Source organism: Xenopus laevis, chromosome 2S (genome assembly GCF_017654675.1).
Source record: "Xenopus laevis strain J_2021 chromosome 2S, Xenopus_laevis_v10.1, whole genome shotgun sequence".
NCBI lineage: Eukaryota > Metazoa > Chordata > Amphibia > Anura > Pipidae > Xenopus > Xenopus laevis.
Genome location: NC_054374.1, coordinates 68,129,825 through 68,153,810, shown reverse-complemented (window position 1 = coordinate 68,153,810; position 23,986 = coordinate 68,129,825). Strand labels below are relative to the sequence as shown.

The following is a 23,986-nucleotide window of genomic DNA, read 5'->3' as shown; positions in this document are numbered from 1 at the left end:
ACACGTGACAGCAAGCACCACAAAAATATTTGAATCGTGTCCACAACAAACGTGCGCATATTCCATAAACGAACACAAAACTACACCACCCAGAATGCCTTGCGGCCGTACTACAGAAACTACATATACCAGCGTACCTCATGTCAGATGCGAACTGACTCGGTCCGTAAAAGCTTTGTATGAACACAAGACTGACAGCCAGTTTTATTTTTCAGCCACTTCTCTTAATCTGTCCCGTGAGGAGTATACTGACAAGTCTCCGACATAGCTATCGCCTGCGGATGGAAAGAACACTAAAAACTACATGCCCCAGCGTGCCTTGCGGCAAAAGACTAGTGGGATTGAACGATAATCTGAAAGTAGAATGTGTGCGCATGTGCACTCGCTGTGGCTTCATATAATTCATACTACAATTCCCAGCATGCCTTGAACTCTTGTGAGCGGCCCAGTGGGGAGGACTCCATGTCCCATCACACTACGCGGCGCTGGGAGGGGGGAGTAAGAGAAGGGGCGGAGCCAGCAGCGGGCGGAGGCGGCTCAGACACACTCAGCGCAGAGACACGGAGGAGGAGAGAGAGCCGCGGAAAAAACGGGGATTTACCGGAGAACAGTAAAGGCGCACCGTGTAATCCCAAGAACAAGCACCCCCACCGGAGTGTATAGAGCAGCGACCAATCGAAGGGAGGAGCAAAAAGGGCCTGGGGGAAGGATAGAGAGAGAGAGAAATCCCCGTGTGTGTGCGCGACTGGGGTGAGAGCCAGAATCCTCGCACGGGCAGCCGGGACTATCTGGACTACAGTCTTATATCTGGGGGTGCCGCCTGGGAATTGCATCACCGAGGTCGAGAGATGATGTGACTATGCTGAGCGTGACGGGAGCCGGAGCAGCCATGAGTGGCCGAGAGGAGCAGGAGCCGGCGGGGAGCGGTCAGTCTTTGCTTTGGGGGTGCTGCTGTGTGTGTGTCTGTGTGTGCGAGAGAGAAGCACCGTGGGGTGTCAGTTTACGGGGGAGTGTGCACGGATAGTAGTGTACATGTAATATGGCTCTGCAAGTTCCAGGGGGCAATGGTTGGTCCTCTTCAACATCTGGTCCTCTAGCTGTTATTGTACTACAAGTCCCAGCATCCCCCCACCTCCTGACAGCTTAGTATTTGGGGAAGGGGTTAGTGATACTTCACTGCCTTCAGAAACAGCCGTGGGGCCTCAATTCGTCCATCCCTGGGGGACCCCAGACATATTTGCGTGGATAAGTGCCTCTAGTGTGTGTGTGTTCGCCAAAGCCATTCATAGTTGTGTGTTTCGAGAGAGAGAGCTTGTAGTCATGATGTGCATTCATATAAACACAAATAGCTGTGTTCTTTAGTGCATTCATTTATATCGCACAACACTGGAACGTTCATTTACTCAGTTCGGGGATCGAATCTCATGGGGGCCAATTTGAGTCTTCCTGTGCTATTTGCTATACCAGGGGATCCGTCTGCCTCATACCTACAGGATACACACGACGCGTCCCAGGTATACAGTGTCATTTCCCTTGGGTGCTATTCCTTTAATTACCTTTTCTGGGATGCTTTTTTTAATCATGTCTCCCCTGCTATCAAAGGATACAATGTGACATTTGGTGAACTGAATGACAAGCTGGACTGCATAGAGATTTATCTCATTTGTTGCAGTCAATGTCCTCGAGGGATCCTATTCTATTTAATACATTGTATCCTCCCCATATCCATGTATAACACACACACACATATTTGTACTGTATGTGTATATACAGTTTTGTCTATTTTCTTTCCCCTGTTCTCATTTACCAGTATCTAGCATAGGTGTGCATTAAGTGTGCCCCTCCAGCTATGTTGAATAATACTGGAAATATTAGTTCAGCAACAGCTGGAGGGGGACATGCTGGAGGTTTCTGATCAAAATACATGTCTTAAGTTATCAACTTCCTATATTTTTGGGCTTTCTCACTGATGACTTCAATCTGTTGTCTCTATGTATTTGTCAGTCTTTGTCTGTTTCCATAGGCCTCTGTATGTGGGGCTTAGCATATGTAATAGAATGTAACATACAGAGCGACATACGCGTGGAATGGGCTACTTTTGAAAGAAAAGTTGATGCATCTAACTCAAGTATCATTTATAAATACTTTATTGCAATTTTATCTCTCTTGGCACTTGCACATTGCATGTACATACCCAAATCTCACTCTACATCTTTGTCATTTCTTCCTGCTACCTTGCATGTCTGTCTGTCCCAGCTTTATGCTTGCCTGCACAGTTTTATGTTTCCATATTCAATTGTGTATTTTCATATTAAATGCCTGTCTTTTTATGTACCAAATGTTTGTTTTTAAAAGCATCTGCATGCCAGTCCGTGACTCTAAGGGAGGCCTTATATGGACCAGTTGTCCAATGGATGAACTTGTCATATTCTATCTGATTTGGATAGTCATTTAACAGCAAGTTAGGATTGACCATTCTGCTTGGTTGATGGTTGAATATGTCCAAACTACCAACCCTTATATGCTGACCTAAACTGTGACTGTATGTCAGATATTGGGAAAAGCCTTAAGTAATGCCAAAGAAGCCCGAGACTAGCACAGAAGTTAGGAGGCGATACTTCCTGTGAGGTATCCAGGTATTCCTAGATCTCAGAATTTTTTACATCACTCTTTAAAAATAATTAAACACTATAAACTTGCTTAGTTAACATATTACTCTCCATTTCTTACACGTTTCTTGTGCCATAGCATTTTACTGGTAAGGGCTAGAATAGGCCAAATCCCACATTTGAGCAGACGGGTCCATTAGCTGCTTGGTTATTTGACAGACACCCTTGCTTAAAGCTGTGTTACAGGGGTTTTAAAACTTTTTGCATTTGATTTACCCATTTGTGATCAAACATTTGAACAAAGCCTTTCTTCGCCAATATGCTTAAGATACATGGAACTTTATAGTAGTTACGTGACTATAGTTGTGACTATAGTTGTAGTAATAACAAAAAACAGAGGTATATTAATATTTACCTAACATTTTACCTTGGCTCTTCATACATTGATTAGTTTGACCTGGGGTGGCCAACACAATTTAGGAGCATCTGCTCTAATAACTTGCAGGAGTTGATAACCTGCAGATTTCAAGCTATTGTGGAAATATGCCCTCCTTTCCATTCTTGGAGTTATAATTCTGCAAAATATGGGGTTTGCTGGGGTTACACACTTTGTCACATATACCCTATACAACAGAGTTGTACACTTTTTATTGTGAAGCAATGTGCAATACTACACACCAAATACTTGTGTATATATAAATCATCCTTGTTGGCTTTCGATTTAGGTATGACATACTGGCTGTGCGTTATCAATCCCAGTGAATAGGCTGCAGAATGGCTTATGTAATATAAGGTGCAATGTTTGCTACAGTTCTTATCACCTATAGCAACCAGCAGTTACTGACCTCCTGCTTAACAGCAAGCATCTCATTGGTTGCTATGGGTTACTAAACCTGGACAAACTTTATGCCTTTTATTATATATATATATATATATATATATATATATATATATATATATATATATATTGGTATATGTTCAGATTTTAAAATGGGGGCCACCATCAGTGAAGTGAGAGGAAGAAACAAAGCCAGGGGCAGCTTAGGGTACAGCATATTTGAATTTGTAATACAGCTTTTGTTCGGAGTAATGGGGTATTCTTGTTACAGGCAAAAGATGGATGAAATACTGGTATCTCCTTTACAGACTGCTGCATCTGCCATTCTGCCAATAAAATAGATCAGGGAAGACCACCGTTTGTAATCCAGCTGTTGCTGAACTTCAACTTTTGGATTCTTAACATTATATGAACTGATGGAGAAGAAAGATTTGAAGTTCTGCAACACAATGCTGCCTATTCCATATGTGGAGATATCCTGGTACCTTTATATTATTATCATCATGAATAATAAGTACAGGTATTGGACTTCCTTTACTTAATTTGGAGCTTTCTGGATACCAGGTTTCCGAATAACTGATCCCATACCTGTATTTTAAAAATGACAAAATATTACACCGTAAATCTGTACATTAGAGGACTGAATACAGTTAACATAATTACTGACAGACCCAGTAAAGAGCGACCTGTTTGTTAGACCTTACAATCTTGTGAAGATGTTTGCTTACATACATACATACATACATACATACATACATCCACACATACAAACACACATACATATAGATGGACTCTTACACTTTATGATGCCTGGCACATGTAAACCTGTCCTAAAGCTAAATGTTTCTGGTAATTCTTTTTGTGGATGCCATCTTTTTTTCCCAACATGTAGGTTTGTTTTCTTCTCTTTTTTTTTTTTTAATTGCAAAATAATCTGTCTATAGCTATAAAAGCTAACTGACTCAGTATTGTTCTTGCTGTCTGTCTCTGTCTCTTACCTTCACTCTCCCTTCTATTCTAACTAATAGTTGCCATTATACACAGAGAAAAGGGGGGAAGGTCAGGGGACATATGCCTCAGCTCAGGTGACATTCATTGTCTGCATTCCTCACTTCTTCTTTCTCCATGTATCCCCTTAGATAACTAGCGAGAGCAATGGACATTACTATATGTTAGCCTGTAGTGCAATTTGTCCATATGACATTTTGAATATTGTTAAAAATTACCATATATCACCCTGATAACAAAAGTGATGTAGTTGATCCTCATCCACCTCTGTACTAACTAACTTCATTTATTGGGCACACTGATCTTCTGAATTAGGAAGGACAATAGCTTGACTAATAATAGTTATGTTTGTAATGTCTGATTCTTAACGATTGTATGGGCATGGAGGGGAAAATGGGCAGTTATGGTTTCTGCCCGGAGTCCTACAAGATAACATAGCATTTACTCTTTTGTTAGACTCAGATATAGAAATATGGTTAAAATTCATTGTAAGGCCTAAAGAAGAACTAAACCTTTAAAACCAATATCCCCAATTTTATATACTGAACTTATTGCCCCAGCCTAAGGGTTCAGCATTAATTAATAATCCAAGCCTTCAAGGTTGTCCCCAGAAGCGCACTATGCTGAACTTTTTTAAAAGTGTCATTCATACTGCTTATGCTCAGTGTGATCTGTGCAGCTGTTGATAAGCTAAGCTTAGGGGTCATCTCAAATCATTGAGCATGGTCAATTTTTTTTTCTTTTGTGAAGAAAACACATCTGACATTGCTCAAGTTATGAGACAATGACACCTGCATTTAAGTTCTGGAAAACTATATCTTGCCATATAAAAAAGCCAGCTTACTTAAGTATTACCTTAATGGTGAGCCACACAACCATTTCTTTCCATGTAAGTTGGTACCCAAGCAATGCATGGACTACTAGAGATCCCAGTTCAGCGCCCTCATCCTCACTTTGTATTACTTGAGTACTTATCTATTTTGTACATGATCCAAGGTAATGATTTGCATGGCAGTGGAAGAAAGAGTGTTGGTTCAATATAAGTAAAACTAGTATACTCTTTATGTGTGAAATGGCACTCTGGAATTCAGGGCTAAGAGCAAGTTTGCATACCACAATACACAATGAATGGTTTACTTATACTTTGTAACTCACAATTATTACATACATTTTGATTATGCAAAGAGAGAGGTGAAAGACCTATTTCACTCCTTATGTAAGGAAACTCGGTGGATGCTAATAAAGTTTTCCTCTACATACTACAGCATAGCACCTGATTTGATTGCATTTTATTCCTATCTTTTAAAGCTGTGGGCTGTATAGCTTTTTCTTTACAGCCCTTTTTGCATCATCTGTAAACAAAATTTGATTACCTTCACTCATATAGTGCCAACTTTTTACAGAGGTTGTGTATTCCTATACCTACATATGTATATGAATGTGTATACATTAATATACCATCCACAGTAGAGCTGGCAATCAAAGTTTTCTAACATTTCTAAACATGTGTTCCTATACATAGAGGCAACCATTTTTCTCTCCTGTATAGTTGGCATGTTGGGTGAAACTGGTAACATTAAATAGTCAGATTTAGTTTTTCTGAATCTAAGTTAAATGCTGGATTTATTTACACCTCAGACACATTCTTCTTTTTTGACATAAAAATATGAATTTATGTTCCTTTAATACCAAGCCATATAACCCTTTAGATGCCAATCTATGTATACATGTATGCTTGAGGAATAAAAAAAAACATACCTTCAAACTTTTTCATTGTTTTTATGTTCTAAATAGCTATCATCTCCTTATAGCAGGTGGGGTACAAGCACCATAGGCAGAACCAAAGTGCAGAGTAGATAGTGTTGTGTGGAATTTTTCTTGGTATTTTTATTTATGTGCTCTTGCACATCCTCAGACCCAGTATTTTTTTTTTTTTTTTTTAATTTCAGCGACAAATTCAGGTCAAATCGTTACCAATCTGTCTAGATGTGGTTCGAAATATTCATTACTCCCTTGCACAAAAGAATTTGGTGGGTTGGTTTGGTAACTTGCAGACTTTTTTCAAGATCATTTCCACGTCTGTTTTCATTTTCCATTTGGGAAGCAGTTTTTTTACAAGAACATACTGCAATGCATTGGGTAAACGTTGCAATATCCTGTCTGCCAATCCTTCCCATTGGCTTCATCTCCTTCCTGCCAGCTTCCTATCGTCCTTACAATCATTGCAGTTTGGTCATCTGTCTATGTGGCTAGGCGTACAATAACAAACTGTTTAATTCACAGACGTATTGCTTTGATGACCTGAAAATAGGCTTCTATCAGTCTGTGTCAATTTGCGTGGCAGCTGATCTGTAGCTAAAGTTAATACAAATATACTTACTAGTTATACTGCACTAATATTCACAGCAATGTTACATTGTCTTCTCCCATCTAGCAGACACTCTCCATTATACTTTTTGTGTGCTATCTGTGCAGGAAGGGAGAGGTGCCAGCTTAAGCTTAGTTATCAGATCGATGGTAGAGCCCTGTCGGATTTCTCCTCCCCACCCTCTCCCCCTTCATGCCCTGGAGCCTGTGCTGGCGCTCTCCCCCTCCCTCCCACTCTGCTGCAGCAAGGAACGGTTGGGGGTCAGCGGAAAATATGTGGCAAGGACCTGACAGACAGCAGGCATCAGAGAGTAGGCCGCATCCCAAAGGAGAAAGGGAGGAAAACAAGAGTAAGAATTGGAGAGAACTGTGAAGGAGAGAGTTGCATTTTACAGTCATGGATAGAAAAGAAAATACATGGAGAAAGTGCAGGAAGATGATAAAGTAATCAAAGAGGAAGATGAATAGTTTTCTGAGGTAAGCTGAGTAAATAAAATATTGTATACGCATTGTATAAGGAGGAGAGTGAGGGTTGAATAAAAGATATACTGATACATGCAGTGACTGAGGGAAGAAGATAATATACCTTATGGTTTAAAATTCAGTGGCACATTAAGTTAGTTTATACCCACTGTTTCCATAAGTTTTCCACCCAGCCTAGCAACTTTGTTGTACCAAATCAAATGGCCTCTTTAGTGGGTATATAGATAGACACCATTTTTATGAATAAAATGGTAACAATATAATAGTGTGTGTATGCAACCAATTCATTCAACCTGTATCTACACAGATTTTATAGCTATGAAATTGGATCAGTTTAAAACTGCATGGTAGCATCGACATGGTCAAGCTATTATGTAGTTTATTGAAATCTGATTTTATATGAATTATAAGTAATGCCCTCTTATCACTTGCACCTAAGATTTTGGTATAATTTCTATGTGATAAAATTGAGTAATTGATAAAAGTGCTATTTAACTCCCTTTTTTTTTTTCCAACCTTAAAGTGTATGCTAACGTGTCACAGCATTGATCTGACGCGACACGACTGTCTGATGCAGACGCAGCACGCTGCGTCTGCATCTGACAGTTGTGTAGCGTCGGATCAATGATGTGACTTCATCCGACATCTCCATTACTTACCTTATTTCCTTCGCATGCGATATGATGCCGGCGTTTTGTTGCAGCGTGTCAGATTGCGCCGAAAACATGTAGTCCTACCCTTAGGGGTCAAAAAAATACATTTTAATCTATGGAAATGTTTTAGAAAATCACTTTCCAAAATATTGTTTTGAGAAGCAGCTGAAAAATATTTCCACATGGATATAGTTATTCTTATTGACTGTATATTTCTTATCTTTTGTCTTGCACTGGAGTTAAATTGGCAAATTGTGTAAAAGTTGATGTAGACTTCATGGATGTTTTTACCAGCGATTATTGCACAAAACCTTGCAATAAAAAACAAAATACAAAGAACTTCTTTAGAGAGACCAGAAAGCTGGTCTCACAAGAGCAATATTGTCTACTCTTGTTCCAGTATGTGCTTGACTGGCCTAAAACTCACGATTTCCACACAGATATCTGTTAAAGGCTTGGCCAGATATCAGTCAGGATGACTGGAAAATGCCATTGAGCCACTACTGCATTAGACTGTGGGCCCAGTGGATTAGTCCATTTTGACCATAAAATGGTCAAAGTTCCAATTAATTAATTATAATCAGTATATAGGCACTTTGGTCTTATGTAAGGATTTTATACTGATTAGCAAAGGGTGTTTTTAAATAATTTTTAAAAAGCTTTGTATGTCTTATATAAGTAATTCTAAAACAACTTTAAGCTTTGTATGTAATTTTTTTCCTTGTGATGTAGTACACCACTTCTCCCATATCTGCTTTTAGAGGCCACTGGTTTACAGGTGGCTATGTATGCAATATGTCCAGTTGAGACTGTATGGCAGCTCACACAAACAAACAAACATAACTGACAAATAAATGAAGCTTGCTATGCTTATGCGTTTAATACAGGTATGAGATCGGTTATTTGACAACCCATTATCCGGAAAGCTGCAAATTACTGGAGGTCTAAACTGCAAGAATCCATACTGGTAGCAAAGCAATTCTTTTTTTGAATGTTTAAATGATTATAAACAGACTTAAAGTGGTGCTTCACCTTTAAGTAAACTTTTAGTATGTAATATAATGGCCAATTCTAAGCAATTTTTCCAGTTTTTCATTATTTTTTTATAGTTTTATAATTTTTTGCCTTGTTCTTCTGACTCTTTCCAGCTTTCAAATGGGCGTTGCTGACCCCCATCTAAAAAGCAAATGCTCTGTAAGACTACACATTTAATCTTATTGCTAATTTTTATTCCTCATCCTTCTAGTAAGGTCCTCTCCTATTCTTATTCCAGTCTCTTATTCAAGTGGAGCTGCTGAATAAAAAGCTAAATAACTCAAAAAACACAAATAATAAAAAATGAAAACCAATAGCAAATTGTCTCAGACTATCACTCTCTATATCATACTAAAAGTTAATTCAGATGTGAACAACCCCTTTACGATACTGGCATCCAAATTATGGAAATACCCCTTATCTGGAAAACTCCAGGTTCCTAGCATTCTAGATAAGAGGCCCATAGTTTTAACACAAGTCGCCCCTGTAGGTATGTTTAATTGTAGAAAACACTGATTATATGATATAATAGGTGATTAGTCCTGTGGAAAAAAGAGCCTGCACCACAGGGTCTGCTGTATGGTAGTGACTCTCTCTAGCACTTTCTGATGATTTCATTTTAACTGCCCACCCCAAACAAATGAGTGGGTGGGTAGCCAACAGAGGGGTGGGGGCAACTAATTTGAATTACTTGTGTTGGGCCCCCTCCACGGTTTCTTTCTTTGGGTGAACTGGGCATTGGTAGTTACACTGCTGATCCGATTTCTAGGCCAAATAAGTCTATTTATTTTGTATGTGAACCGCTTAAGAGATTTAAATTGCAGATATGTATGAATAGAAAATGCAAAAAAGTGTTTTTCTAAATTGGAGACCTGCAGAACAAAACATTACATAATTCAAAGGCCACTAATAAAAATATAAAGATCAGTTGCATATTGTCTTGCAGTACTTGTCTCCAGTTATCCGTTATAAATTAACTATTGGGCTGCAGAGGCTTAGAGCTTAGTCACAGTTCAGATAGTTTCTACACAGGCCTAACTAGACTAGAAAGAACTTTTAGACAAACTAGCATGTGGAGAAACTTGTTGGGGTGCCATGCAATGATTAGAGGCAACTACTGTAGCAGTTAATTAGTTTTTCGGGTCATAGTTTTTATAATCCACCCAACTTTAGGGGGTTTTGAATTGGATATTCGATAAAATGCAAGCTGCCTATTTTTACCTGGCACACAAGCTATTACCCAGTGCTAAGCTATTTTTTTTAACAAAGAACAACCTAAAACTCACTGGTAATACCATAGGAATAAGAAAAATTATTATAAAAGGGGAAAACAATGTACAGGCTGCTATAATGCAGTCCTCTACATACTTACAACTCTGCTTTTGGTTTAAGGAGCTTGTTCAGAAGAGAAGTAAAGACCTGTATAGCTGGGTAGAAGATAGACAATGAGTGAAAGTGCTATGGTGTGTGTGTATGTGTGGTTGTAGAAACACAGTTGGGTGCTATATGTGTTCTGGTGAGGTATAAAGGTTTGCAGCCCATTAGACATATGAAGTCTTCCCCAGTCAGAATTTAGGGGAGGGATGTAGGATTTCTCTCTACAGCATTGCGTTGCTATGGAAACACCAGAACTTATATCAAAAATCCTACAAATCAAAGGGAATTTAAGTACTTTCTGCAGGCTTCAGGATACTGAACCAGTTAAAACCCCAGTATATGTGCTCCATGGTTCAAGTTGTTAGAAACTGTTTAATATTAAGATCATAAAGATATAAATGGACAGAGTAGTAGGATATTTTAATATGGGTACATAGGCAAACACTTTACACGTTTTGACGTGTAGAAGTAGTAATTGAAAAAAATAGATTTTCTTGTTTGGAGCAGATCTAGCAATTTTATGCCTTTGAACATCATTGAGTAGTGTTGTAAAGAAAGTGATGTGGTTAGAAAAGCATTCTATGATAGGAAGCATTATAAGGAGGGGTTGTGTGGAGAGAAGGAGGAGTTATGGGGTGGAGTTACATGGAAAGAGAGAGGAGGTATTAAGGGCACTGAATATAAATATACACACACATATCGTGATGTTTTAGTTGACACCCCTTCAACTCCTGCTTTTTTAATGGTACATAGCCACGTACAGCACAGAGGTGGCATATCTTAGAATCTGTGGCCGTAGCTGCTGCTCCCATCTGAGGATTAAGACACGTCTGGCTGCTTCTACCAACTTTGTCTCTGACAGCAAGCTTGGAAGCAGGGATCTGTGGAATGGGTTTGGTGCTATTTGACATGACCTTTGAGACACTGAATTCTATGAGACAACACCGGTGCTGCCTTTTTCTTAAGTGAAGGATTCTCACTGGCATAAAGGGGGATGTATAAAGTTTTAGCAGTTCAACTACTGTATATTCATTACATTCTGCAGAGCTGTACAACATTTCTCTTGATATTGATGTTTGCACGTATATAGTTAAGATTTTGTTTCATTGTTAATACTTTATGGCAATTACTGTGACCCAGCAAGGAATTTGGCTTCCACCCTAAAATCCTTGTATCACTTTTTAAAATCTGTTTTAGTGATTACTCAAGCAAGAGGTGGATGCACTAAGTGTCACACAGCAGTGGCTGTATCATGCAGCACTGCATACATATTTTATTACTCAGGATCCTAAGCCAGTGGTGTCTGTATTCTTTGAAACTGCTAATGGGTGTTAGTTTTGAAAAACACATGTGTTGAGCAGCCAGAGCCTCATTTCTATGGGCCTGGCCAGCTATGTCCCTCAAGCTCACCTCCTCCCTCTTCTTCTTTCCTTCCCCCCACCCCAACAGTCTCTGGTGTTCTGGCCTTCTATCCCCTGGATGTGCATGGAGGGAGAAGTAGCCAGCCGCATTCCTGGAGGCTGAGGGATGTGCAAAAAAACCAGTGGAAAATTCCAGCCCTGCAGCCTGGGAGAGAGGGAGCAAAGACTGTGTGTGTATGGGGGGAGGTAGTATTTGGACACTGAAAAGAGATTGCTACTCCTCGCATTTCTCTCCCCCCATCTGTGCTGTGTTACATGCTGAGGGCTGGCACTGCCAGGTCCCCTGCCTGCTGCTAGCTGCTGCCTCTCTTCCTGCTCTCTTTCCTTTTGTATATATTGGCCTTTTTTCCTGTGTGCTCTCTGTATTCTGTGCTCAAAGAATTTGTCTGCTAATGCACCACTGCCTTCTGTAGTGTCTTCACCTTTTTTTTAACCTCTTGATGCATATTAGCTTTTGCCTGATCTGTGACTTTTACATTTTTTGTTCATTCCCTGTTTTGCCTCTACATAATTTTCTTTTCACTGCCATTCTCCTTCATTTTGCTCTGTATATCCAATATTGGCCTTTCAACCTCAGTCCCTCTCATTGAAAATCATGCCTGCCCTCCTGTCTGCTAGGTTTTTTTTCTTCTTTTCCATTTTGAACTAAATTTCTGCATCTTTCTCCTAATGTCCATATGATTTACAATTCGCTTAGCCTCCCTTCCACTGACTGCAGTCTGCTTTCTTGCTGTTCCTTAGTGTGTGTATACATTGTATCAGCTACAGCACTTCTTCAGCCCTTGTCTGACACTGTGGTTGCCTTAGTTATGGTGCAACTCTTTCTTGCTGTTGCCAAGCAAGGCAACTCAATACTGACCACTTACACCCTCCACTATTTAAGCCTGACACTTTTAGTTCTCTTAACTTTGATCCTGTTTGTGCTACCATTACACAATTTTATCATTTTCCCTACTTGCTGATCTGTGTTTATTCACTCCCCATTTTGTGTCTGCCTAAGTCCCCATCTCTCATTCTAGCCTTTTCTTTGTATGCTTTTCACGCTCTTGCCTTATTCTGTGATTGTCTCACTCCCTCTGCTTTTTTCGCTCAACCCCCCCTCCGTTTTATTTCTGCTTTTCAAACTCCTTGGCTTCTCTCCCTCTGTCTCTCTTGCATGCTCCTTTGGTTTCTGTTACCTCTCTCTTCACTTACAGGTGTACTTTAATTGATATCTGCATTTTTCCAGTGTATATATACCTTCATTTTTATTCACTTACCTCTGCAGTATTTTTCCCATTTTTTGTGTTTGTTTTTTGCCCTTAGTCCTGATCTGTCTGTTCTTTCAGATTCTGCTATTCTTGCGCTTTTTCCTCTTTGTGTGCTCTCTGCACTTTTTTCATCCTGCGCTCAGCTCTTCTCTCCCATGCTCCCTCTCTGTTTTTATTTCGTTTTTTTTTTTTAGTTTTTAAATCCCATGCCCATGTATCTTCATTGGTTTCTTTATTTAAAATATCTACCCATATTTTCAACATACCACTTTTTTTCCTCCTTTCCCTATGTTTTGTTGCTTCATGCTTAAATTTGGCTTTTTTTAAACCTCATTGTTTCCCGTTTATTCTCCCATGCCATCATTTTTCCCATGCTATTCATACAATCCACTGATACACACTCTAGGGGGCAGCTGCCATTGGAGAATTATTCAGGGTCTCTAGATTTTAAATATCATGTCAGCATTATTTTGCCAGTGCAATCCAGTTATCCAACTCCCAGATGTTTTCCTGCCTCAGTGATAACTTGTAATTGCTGCAGCAGATTACCCAAGATAAGGCTTGCTTCTGACTGCTTATTTGTCACATTAATTGCTAACGAAAATGGTATATTTTATATAAGTTGGTTCATTTTCAAGAATTGTCTCTATATCCAAGCCATTGGCAGTAGTGGTTACATTTGATGGGTACATGTTATTTTGCCCCCTTAAAGGTTGTCTTGAAGGAAGTATCTGTTTGGAGCATCCACTCTGCAACCAAGGCCACACAGGGCAACAAATACTAGATTTGTTTTCTTTTAGAGCTCAGTATTTAATAATTTTGGGTAAGTTATTCCCTTATACTAAAATATACTTTATCTTATCCTTTTGAGTGCTCCCACAACCCCCTTTTTTTGTATAGGTTATTCCCTTTGCCTTAATACATACTTTATTTATAGTATAATTTTATCATTTATTAGACTGGCATACATGTTATCAATGTTATAAAGATGATCTCTATTCTAGTGTTATTTCACATAGTTTGCATTTATTAGATTTTTATATGCTTTTTCTGTGCTAATGTCCCCTTGCAAATGTAGAGAGGCAGGCTGTTGCCTATATCTTATTTTACCCAGGCTTGGTTGTCTCAGTGAAAGTGACACAGGTCCCTCTGTGTCCCTGTTCTACCCCCACTCTCCCATGTCAGGTCCCACACAATGCTGCTCCTGTGAGCTGAGAGCTGCATTGTGAGACAGAGTGCAGTATCCTGCCAGGTGTGTACAGATAGGAAACGGGAGGAAGGGGGGGAGGATCAGTCAGGCCTGCAGCTGGGAAGGAATTCAGATCCCCCCCAATGCACTTTCTCTCCCCTTGTATAGTCCCTTAACCCTAACAGGCACGGACATTTCTACTTATGTTAATAGTTATATGTTCAGAATAATGTTTTTTTTAATATAAATATTATGGGGGTTATTTACTAAACTCCAAAAACCATAAAAATTTGTGTTTTTTTTAGTAAAAAATCTTTTTACATTTCTTTCAGATTTTTTCCCGCAAACAAATTTTCGGGAAAGTGTATTGATAAAAAAGCCAAAAAAACCCGATCTGTTTTTTTTCCAGAAAATATTGAGATAAATTCAGACTTTGATAAATAACCCCCTTAGTGTAGCAATGGAAACTGAAATATATTGTGCTTTACATTAAAAAATTATTTAGACTACACTGTTTAGTACAGTACAATACTTAATAATTTGGGTAAACTGCCATTCAAGGCTTCTACACCCCTAAAGGAAAAAGTCTACGTAAAACAAGGCTGATTGGCAAGGTTGCCAAATGAACAGAACTTTCCCCAATGTGCCTTCATATAGGGTAGGACTAAGTGGACGATTTTTGAGTGATCCGACGCGCTGCGCAAAAACGCCAGCGTCAGATCAGATGCGTGGAAATAAGGCAAGTGAATAAATGCATTGTCGGATGAAGTCGCATCATTGATCCGACGTGACACGACTTGCGGATGCAGACACAGCAAGCAGCGTCTGAATCAGACAGTCGTGTCACCTCGGATCAACACTGCGACTTCAGCCGACAATGCATTCACTTACCTTATTTCCACTGCATCCGATTTGACGCCTGTGTTTTTGCGCAGCGCGTCGGATTGCTCCAAAATCATCCATGTAGTCCTACCCTAAGGTGGGTGATATTGTGCTGGGAATGCAGGCCATTGGGATGAAGACTACATCAATAAGCTGATGTGGTCTTTTCCCAGATGGGATTTTTTTTCCCTTGGACAGACAGGCCCTGTGTATGGGAAAATAACCTTTATTGTCTGGTCTGTTGCCATCTTTATTATAGTGGCCCTGTGTATGGGAAAATAAGCTTTATTGTCTGGTCTGTTGCCATCTTTATTATAGTTATTGCATATGGTAAGTTATGTTGCCTGCACTAAATCTCCTCTTGGGCAGGCTAGGAAATGTCCCAAAATAACGTTGCATTGAGGTCAGTGTGAATCTCACTGGGAAATGCATTTGAATTGTGTAATCATGTGAAAATGCAGGAGAAATCCATTTCACATTATTCAGATATTTTCACAGGGTAGATTTACATCGACTTAAATACAGTGGTATTTGAGACGTCTTGTAGCCCAAGCTAAATCTTCTCTGACACAGGCAACAAAACAGTGGTGGTTTCTCCACCAGTTGGGAAACCACCAGTTACACTCAATGTCGCCCCCATGTGTTTAGATATTGAAAGAAATGGTATGCACCTGTCACAGCGCACACGAATTGGATCTGAACCAGAAAATGCACACACAAGCTAAGTGAAGAGGCCAGTACAGTACACTGCCACTCCTTGCACAGTAATATAGTTGATTGTTTATTATACACATATATTGATCACAAGTACATTTCTCATAGACTTAGAGAAACATTCTAGCATTTTGCCATATGAACATATCCCTGAATGTATCAAAAGCATTAGGGGTGAGAAAAATGTTTGCTGCATCATTGTATCTTCAGCACTTGCTTAAAAATGTCTATAGAAACATTTATGGGATACTTGCAGCACCACTCAACACTCTCTGGTTATCAACCAAGGTGTAATGCTCAGGTTCAAAATAGCTGCAGAAGCAAATTATTGCCTTCTTTTTAGCACTTGCCGTTGGTAACTGTGTATATTTATTTAAAAATATATTGTTATGTTTCCCCTATCTGTACAATCATGTATTTTGAAAAAATGCAGAATATTGTATATAACCAGAGTAAATAAATACCGACATACCACTATTCACTGCTTTTCATTATGATATTTCAGCAGTTATCTGATGACGTTTACCTGTGACCCTATTTGAAAGGTAGAAAGAGGCAGAAGAGGAAGGCAAATGATTAAAATAATTTAAAAAAAAACTATTAAAAAAATGGAGTCCCATTGTTAAAAATTATAGGAATAGGACATTCTATCTATAACATACTAAAAGTTACATAGAAACTCAATGGTTTAATAGATTACTATGAATACAGGACCCCTTTCAAAGACCAGAGGGAGGCAAGTAATACCAAATGTAAATCTGCTAGGTATAGGACAATTCTAAAAACATTCTAAAAGCTTAAAGGTGGACCACACCTTTAAGGGATGTAATGCTGAATAGTTACAAAAGAGTGTATGCTTTGTTTGACTTTTCTTCCTTAGTAATACTGATGTACTCCCTTGCTAGTTAAAAGGTAAGGGTGCCACCATTTTTCCTAATAAATTGCTTGTACGAGAGAGAACTATTACTTAAAGTGGCCATAGACGTAGAGATCCGCTCATTTGGCGGTGTCGCCAAACGACTGGATCTCTCCCCGATATTCCCACATTGAAGTGCGCGATCTCGTGCTGATCCAATCGTGGGCCCTAGGGTCCAATGATCGGATAATAATGGATGGGCATAACTGTGCAGCCCATTGTGAATATTTAAAGAAAGAAGCAACTATAGCATGTATAGCATTATATGCTATAAAGGAATCTGGTCTTCTTCCTCAATAGTTATACCACTGACTCCCATTGTAATGATTAAAAACAGATATAAAAAAGGCACCATGTACATAACACTCTGTTTTACTAAATGCCTGCATACAAATACTTCTATCATTGGAGTTTATTCAAAACCCTAATAATCAACAAACGTTATACCACTGGAGGTGACAATGTTCCCCCTGTATTTTTAAAAAAATAACTGTACAAGATATAGATATAACATAGAAATTAGAATTTGGTTTTGGATTCATTTTGTGGCAGATTCTGTATTCGGCAAAATCCTGAAATGTGAATTTAGTGCTTCCCTAACAAGTTTAAATTACTAGTATTCATTTCATGGTGTTACCTGTCTTCTTCTGCCTTAGGGATCAAACTTTTACTGCAGCCTCTTCTGGGCAGGCACTAACTGTTCTTGAATAAGTCGCTGTTCAATGCTGAGAACAATTAGTTTGTAAGAATACACGTATAACTATAACTGTGGTCCTTTCATAATTCTAAAGTATACCAAATGCGGAATAGGTATCCAATCTACCAGTTCTATTCTTAATTGGCATTATACAGATCTATCATGGGCCAGAACTAAACTTGTTTGTAAAGGCGGTTATACATGGGTCAGTGTAAGATGCTGCAAACTAAGTTGGCAGCTTATTGGGCAGTAAATGGGGCCCTTCGATCTGGCTGAAAATTGGGTAGATGTTGATCGTGCAGGTTTAAAAATCCCACTGGATCAAGATTCCTTCCTCGGTCTGACCACCTGTTTTTTTTTTGGTGATGTGATTTTGAACGTTGGGCCCTAGGGCCCAAAGATCGACAGAAAGAATTGGCAGAATAAAATGGCAAATTAAAAAAGCACAACAATAATGATCAGTTGTGAAGTTGCTTAGATAAATGGCATTTGCTAGATAATTTACACTAATTATGCAAACGTTGAAGTGCATACTTCTTTTTTCATTAGATACATGCTTTCTTTACATATAGATGTAACTATAAAGGCTGAATTTTTACACACACTTATTTATTTTTTTGGTCTTCACAATCAGGGTCCAAGATTCCTTTAATTATTAGTTGAGAAATTGTAAAAGAAATCCAAAGTGCTAAAAGATGTGGGAATTTAAACATGCTCAGAAGCTTTGTGTATCTGAGTGACCTATTCATGAGTTAAATATTCAGCCCTACTTGTGAGCAATGTGACCCAGTGTCAGTGTACTCATTCCTCTCTACCCTCCCTACTGTCCCACCACAAGCCCCTGCTGATCTCTAACTATTTTACTGGGGGTGGAACATCCAAAAATAGCCTCAATCGTTGTTTTAATCTAGCTCAGACTGGTCAATGGCCTGGATGGTCATTAGACAGTCCCCTGCTCCAGTCCCCGCATATGGTTTTATCACCTACCATGTTTATTTGGCTTAAGGCTACTTAACCCTTTTTAAGGGCCCCTCCTCCCCCAAAATCACTAGGGGCATATGGTGTGGAATTTCAATCCCCATACAGAGCCCTGTGGATCATGGCATAGTGTAACCCCTTCCCTGCTTGGATGGTAAAACATTAAAGCATTTGCTGTACAGTGTCCTTTTTTGTTTTTCCCCGTCTTCTTTGTAACCCCTACCTTGCTAGAATCAAATGGAAAAAGGTCTATAGAGCATGGCAGTGTAACCTAAATCTCTCCCTCCTCCCTATTTCCCTACTGCATGTATGTGTGGTTATTCCTGGTCTGTCTCAGATGTTGGAAAGAGGTGATAATGTCTTGGCGGATCTGTCTCTCTCCCTCTGCTCTTCCTCTCCCACACTCCCCCTTCCCCAAACTACTCTCCCCCCCCCTCCTTACTCTGTTTATTCTCTCTTGAATTCCCCCCCCCTCTGTTTTTCATCTCACTTATTATACTCTCACCCTTATCAGTCCAAGTTTATTCCTTTTTTTGTCTTGTTTCTTGTGACGCTTTATTTGAACTCTTAACCCAATTTTTGTTTCTATCATAATCTTTCAATCATAATTATTTTGGGTCCTATTTTTTCTCCTTCCGCTGTCTAATTTCCTCTCTCAGCCCTACGCTCTTTGGACATTGCTTCACATATGTTTGGGATGACACTATCCTTTCAGCACCCCCCCCTTTCTTTTTAGATACCCCCTCCCCTTCTCCAGGCTAGGGGCCTTGAATCCCAACTCTGGCCTTTCCTGCTCCAGGCCGTATTAGAAGTGGGTGGGGTAAAAGCCATGTGGTGTTAGGACAGAGAAAGCAGGGTGTGAGATGACGGCTTGTTTATTCCCTCATAGGTCCAGATCTTTCCAAATCTCCCAGGTCTCCAAAGCCTTTCCCGCCTAACAATGTTTTTCTTCTCTATATACATGAATGAGCAGCACTTTACATACCTTTTCCTTGACATTTTGTCCGTGTGCACCCTGTAGGGCTGTAGGTGAGTCATTTTTCCTAGTTAGCTGGCAGATTCTTTCATCCTCCATAAGAATGTGGGTGGGGGTTTTGGGTTAACTGTAATAAGGCTTTGTCAGGTGCTAGAGGTGAATTACTGACTTATTCCCCTGTGCAGAGTTAGGATTTTAATACGGGGAATATGAATACTTCAGCATATAAAATGTGCTAGGTGTGTGCTGTGTAGCTGTATTGCTGAGGGCAGACTCTTCTCTCCTCCCTCTCTCCTTGGCCTTATCTTCCTGCCTCCTAATCTCTCTCTGCCTGTCTCTCTCCCTCTTGGCTCTCCATAATTACAGGGTGGAACAGATGTCCCTGGATCTGTTTCAGATCCAACATCCATTAGAATAACCTTCAGCACCATTTTTGGAGGGAGGCATGCACTCTTAGTGCATCATTTAACAATAGTGAGCATCATATACTGTGTCATCACACAATGCGGCGTGTTCTGCCTGCTTCTAGAGACTTCTCATTAGTGCAGCTTGATCAATGTCTGGGGGCACGCAGTATATTTACCTGTATTTACCAAGGTCTTGGTGCTAATTATATTTAATAAAGTATATTCAAAATCCTTGTGTCCATGCACACAGTGTTCATTTTCAATGTAATTTAACGTGAATTGTTAGTCGTCAACATGTTATGTCAATATTTTATTATTAAATAATATATTTTGTATCCATTTGTGGAGGAATAAATTCTAAAGACCTGCATGTCATTTAATTTTTAGTGGAGAATCCAGTTTATCAGTATAGTTCATGGAGCATTTCAGTGTATAGAATTAGAGCATATATTCATTATGTATATTTCTCTTGTGTGTACCTATGTCATAACCATTATATTAGAAAGTAGCAACAAAGCTTGTGGTAACCAATTCCTTCCATTCTTTAAGTTGGATTTGCTATATCCTTTTCTTGGTATTGTCTCATCTTTTTTTAAAAAATATTATCACAACAACCATACTGTAACCCTGATTTGGCTTAAAAAGGCAAATACCAACTAGAGGGGTAGAGCATGGGCTACACTGGACCCTCTTTCAACAGGATGGGCTTTCACTAAGTTGTAAGAGCACGTAAGGGTGTTGTACTACACTTCTATACTGCCAGAAGTGTCAAATAATAGAAAAAGGGTTTTTTTTGGCAAACAAAATAACAGGTTTTGTTCAATGTAAAGCGCCAAAGTTGAAAATACTCACACATATGAGGTAGTTCAATAATTGCCAAGTACAGTCAATGGTGTAGCAGATAAGACACAATGGCACCACTGAAGGAATATCGGGGGGGTTTAAGTATACACCTTCCAGGTTGTCAGTACCTCAGGTGGTCCAGATCCCCTACAGTAGACATAGAACAGGGATTGAACTAAAACCTGTTTCCCTTGTCAGTATTGCGGTCCCTTTACCACATTTAGACAGGGCCTGGGGGAGAGCTACTCCCTTCTATTCTCCTTGTTACAGCTAAAATGCTAAAATTGCTAACCTAAGCTGGCCATAGATGCAAAGATCCGATTGTACAAATCCTCGATCGAGGATTCGTACGATTTTTCGGACTGTTTGTGGAGAGTCCTGACATTTTTCGTCCGACGGAGATTGGTCGTTTGGGCGATCATCCAGGTTAAAAGATTTCTGTCGGCTGCCGATAATATCTCTGCATGTATAGCCGAACGGACGATTTTCAGAGCGATACTGTCACCAGCTTTGTCGGACATAAACTTTGGTACGATTGCTGTTTGGGACCGAACATCGGCTGATCTGTTCTTTTACTACTTTATTTAAACTAAAGGTTAGTGGCAGGTCGGGAGATGGGGAAGTCCGATCATTTGAGGATTCGAACGATCAGATCTTTGCGTCTATGGCCAATTTAAAGCTCACTGACTCCATACCTCCTAGAGAGTGCTATAATAGTGGCTATCTTGCACAATAGCTAACCTCGTTCACGAGGTCCCTGTTCCCAACTTCTCTAAAGGGGTTGTCCTTTTAGGGCCTAACACTTCTGGGATCTTGTTGCTGAGTAGACATACACCTAGATTAACTGCTGAATGCCAAAGAGGAAGGACCTCTCCCTGCCAAGCACTATGTTAGTGAGGCAGGCTATGGTTATCAACCTACAGGCCAATGAACTGGGTATACAAAATAAGTACAAATGGTTACTTGAGTTTTAACCCAGCAACATGGAAATTATTTACTAGTAGGGAATTAAGCCATAGGGACCATGTTCTTAATGATCCCTACACTTTGCTCATGCACAGAGTAGTCTACAGTTGTTCTGTTTCTTCAATTTTCAACTGCTGAACCTGAATAGATGTATAATTCTATGTATACTATTATTTACATGTTCACCAGCCTTTTTTGTTTATAAATAAATATATGCTACTATACAAAGGATATTGAACAGTTTTTTATTTATCCTTCCCAGGTGCAGGCCTCTCACTGGTTTAAGGCTACTGTAAATGTAGTGATGATGAGAACAAATGTTTTTCATGGTACAGTTGTATACTGACAACTGCTAGTGCTTTGTGACCTATATCTATTCCCAGCAATTTGATCATTGCTACTGTGTAGTGAAGATCAAAATGCTTTTTAAACAATAATACTTTAAGAACTTTACTGAAGTGTTAGAGAAATCCACTAACTAGTTGGAAAAAGTATTCCCATTCCCAGGCTGCTTGAAATTGTAAAATTTAAGGAAAGGTCACCAAGCCTCCCTTCTAAGGATTAGAAAAGTCAGCACTGTGAGCTAAATTCAGTAGTGAATACCAGTAGACGGGAGCTGAGAGTCTCTTAGGCTTAGGGCCTTGACAAGTGGTGCACTTTATCACCCACAAGAAAACTCCTCTCCCATGGACACCTCTCCCATGCCCAAAAATACCTGTCCCTCTGATTTTATTTAAATGAATGTGGACAGGCAGGTAGTTTGACATTTTATCACCTGCAGGAGAATATATCTCCCCTGTCTTAGCTAGGATTGCCACTCGGCCGGTATTTTACCGGCCTAGCTGGTAAAATACCTGCCGGGGCTGGTATTACAAATTTACCGGCAATGTAGCTGCCGGTAATTTGTTATACCATTAGCAAAATCCCCTGTGCGCCGATGAAAACGTACATTTTCATCGGCTTCGGGCGGTGGCCCGCCCCTTTTGTGGTGCTACTCCACATGGCCCGCCCCTTTTGTGATGCTACTCACCCATGGCTCCGCCCCTTTTGCAGCACTCCTCGTCGGCTCCGCCCCTTTTGCATCACGCCCCACCCCTTTCTTTTACTCCCCCCAACCATAGGCGGTAATTTTTTTTTTTTTAAAAGGTGGCAACCCTAGTCTTAGCCCTTATAAGACATAAATGAGCTGGTGGACAGAAGGGTCTCTGCATGTTACGGAATATTCACTGGAGTGCTAGCCCTTTTTTTTTTTTTTCTTGTTCTCATTACTTAGGGGCACATTTACTATGGGTCGAATATCGAGGGTTTATTAACCCTCGATAGTCTACCATCGAAGTAAAATACTTTGAATATTGAAGTGGAAGGATTTACCGCATTTAGTTTGATTGATTAAATCCTTCGAATCGAATGGATTCTAAGGATTTTAATCCATCGATCGAACGATTTTCCTTCAATCAGAAATTACTTAGAAACCCTATTGGGAAGGTCCCCATAGGCTAACATTGGTGCTCGGTAGGTTTTAGCTGGTGAAGTAGCTAGTCGTTTTTTTTTTTTTTAACGAAACAGTACTTCGACTATCGAATAGTCAAATGATTTTTAGTTTGAATCGTTTTATTCGAAGTCGAAGTAGCCAAAAAAAAAAACTTCGAAATTCAAAGTTTTTTTCCTTCTAATCCTTCACTCGAGCTAAGTAAATGTGCCCCTTAGTGTATAATATATATATATATATATATATATATATAGAACAGTCCTAGTCAGGTGCACTCTCTTCCAATAAACATCCGCCTGGGTGCAGGTAAAAATATCACTATCAAACCTTCTCAACAAACCGCACTCCAAGGACTTATGAGGTGTCAAAAAATGCCTTTATTTCAACGTTTCGGCTCTCACTCGTGAGAGTGGACACTTTCCTGAAGACGGCTCACGAGTGAGAGCCGAAACGTTGAAATAAAGGCATTTTTTGACACCTCATAAGTCCTTGGAGTGCGGTTTGTTGAGAAGGTTTGATATATATATATATATATATATATATATATATATATATATATATATATATATATATATATATATATATATATATATATATAAAATTAATACAGGTACGGGACCTGTTATCCAGAATGCTCGGGACCAGGGGCTTTCTGTAATTTGGATCTTCATACCTTAAATCTAATCGGAAATCATGAAAACATTAAATAAACCCCATACAAGGTACTGTTTTGTTATTACAGAGAAAAAGGAAATCATTTTTTAAAATTCGGATTATTTGGATAAAATGGAGTCTATGGGAGACGGCCTTTCTGTAATTACTGGATAATGGGTTTCACTGTATACACGCACACACACTTTCCAAATTACTGTAACTGTAACATCATTT

The 23,986-nt window shown here is 39.5% G+C and overlaps 1 protein-coding gene across 1 annotated transcript in view; it reads left to right on the top strand.

The window, feature by feature from the left end:
* Positions 1 to 451: 451 nt before the first annotated feature.
* Positions 452 to 23,986, top strand: part of ahdc1.S (AT-hook DNA binding motif containing 1 S homeolog) — a 63,425-nt gene continuing 39,890 nt past the window's right edge. The window contains exon 1 of the mRNA XM_018249452.2: positions 452 to 926. Within this exon, the coding sequence (XP_018104941.1) occupies positions 860 to 926 (67 nt within the window). The 5' untranslated portion in view covers positions 452 to 859. The remainder of the gene's footprint in view (positions 927 to 23,986) is intronic.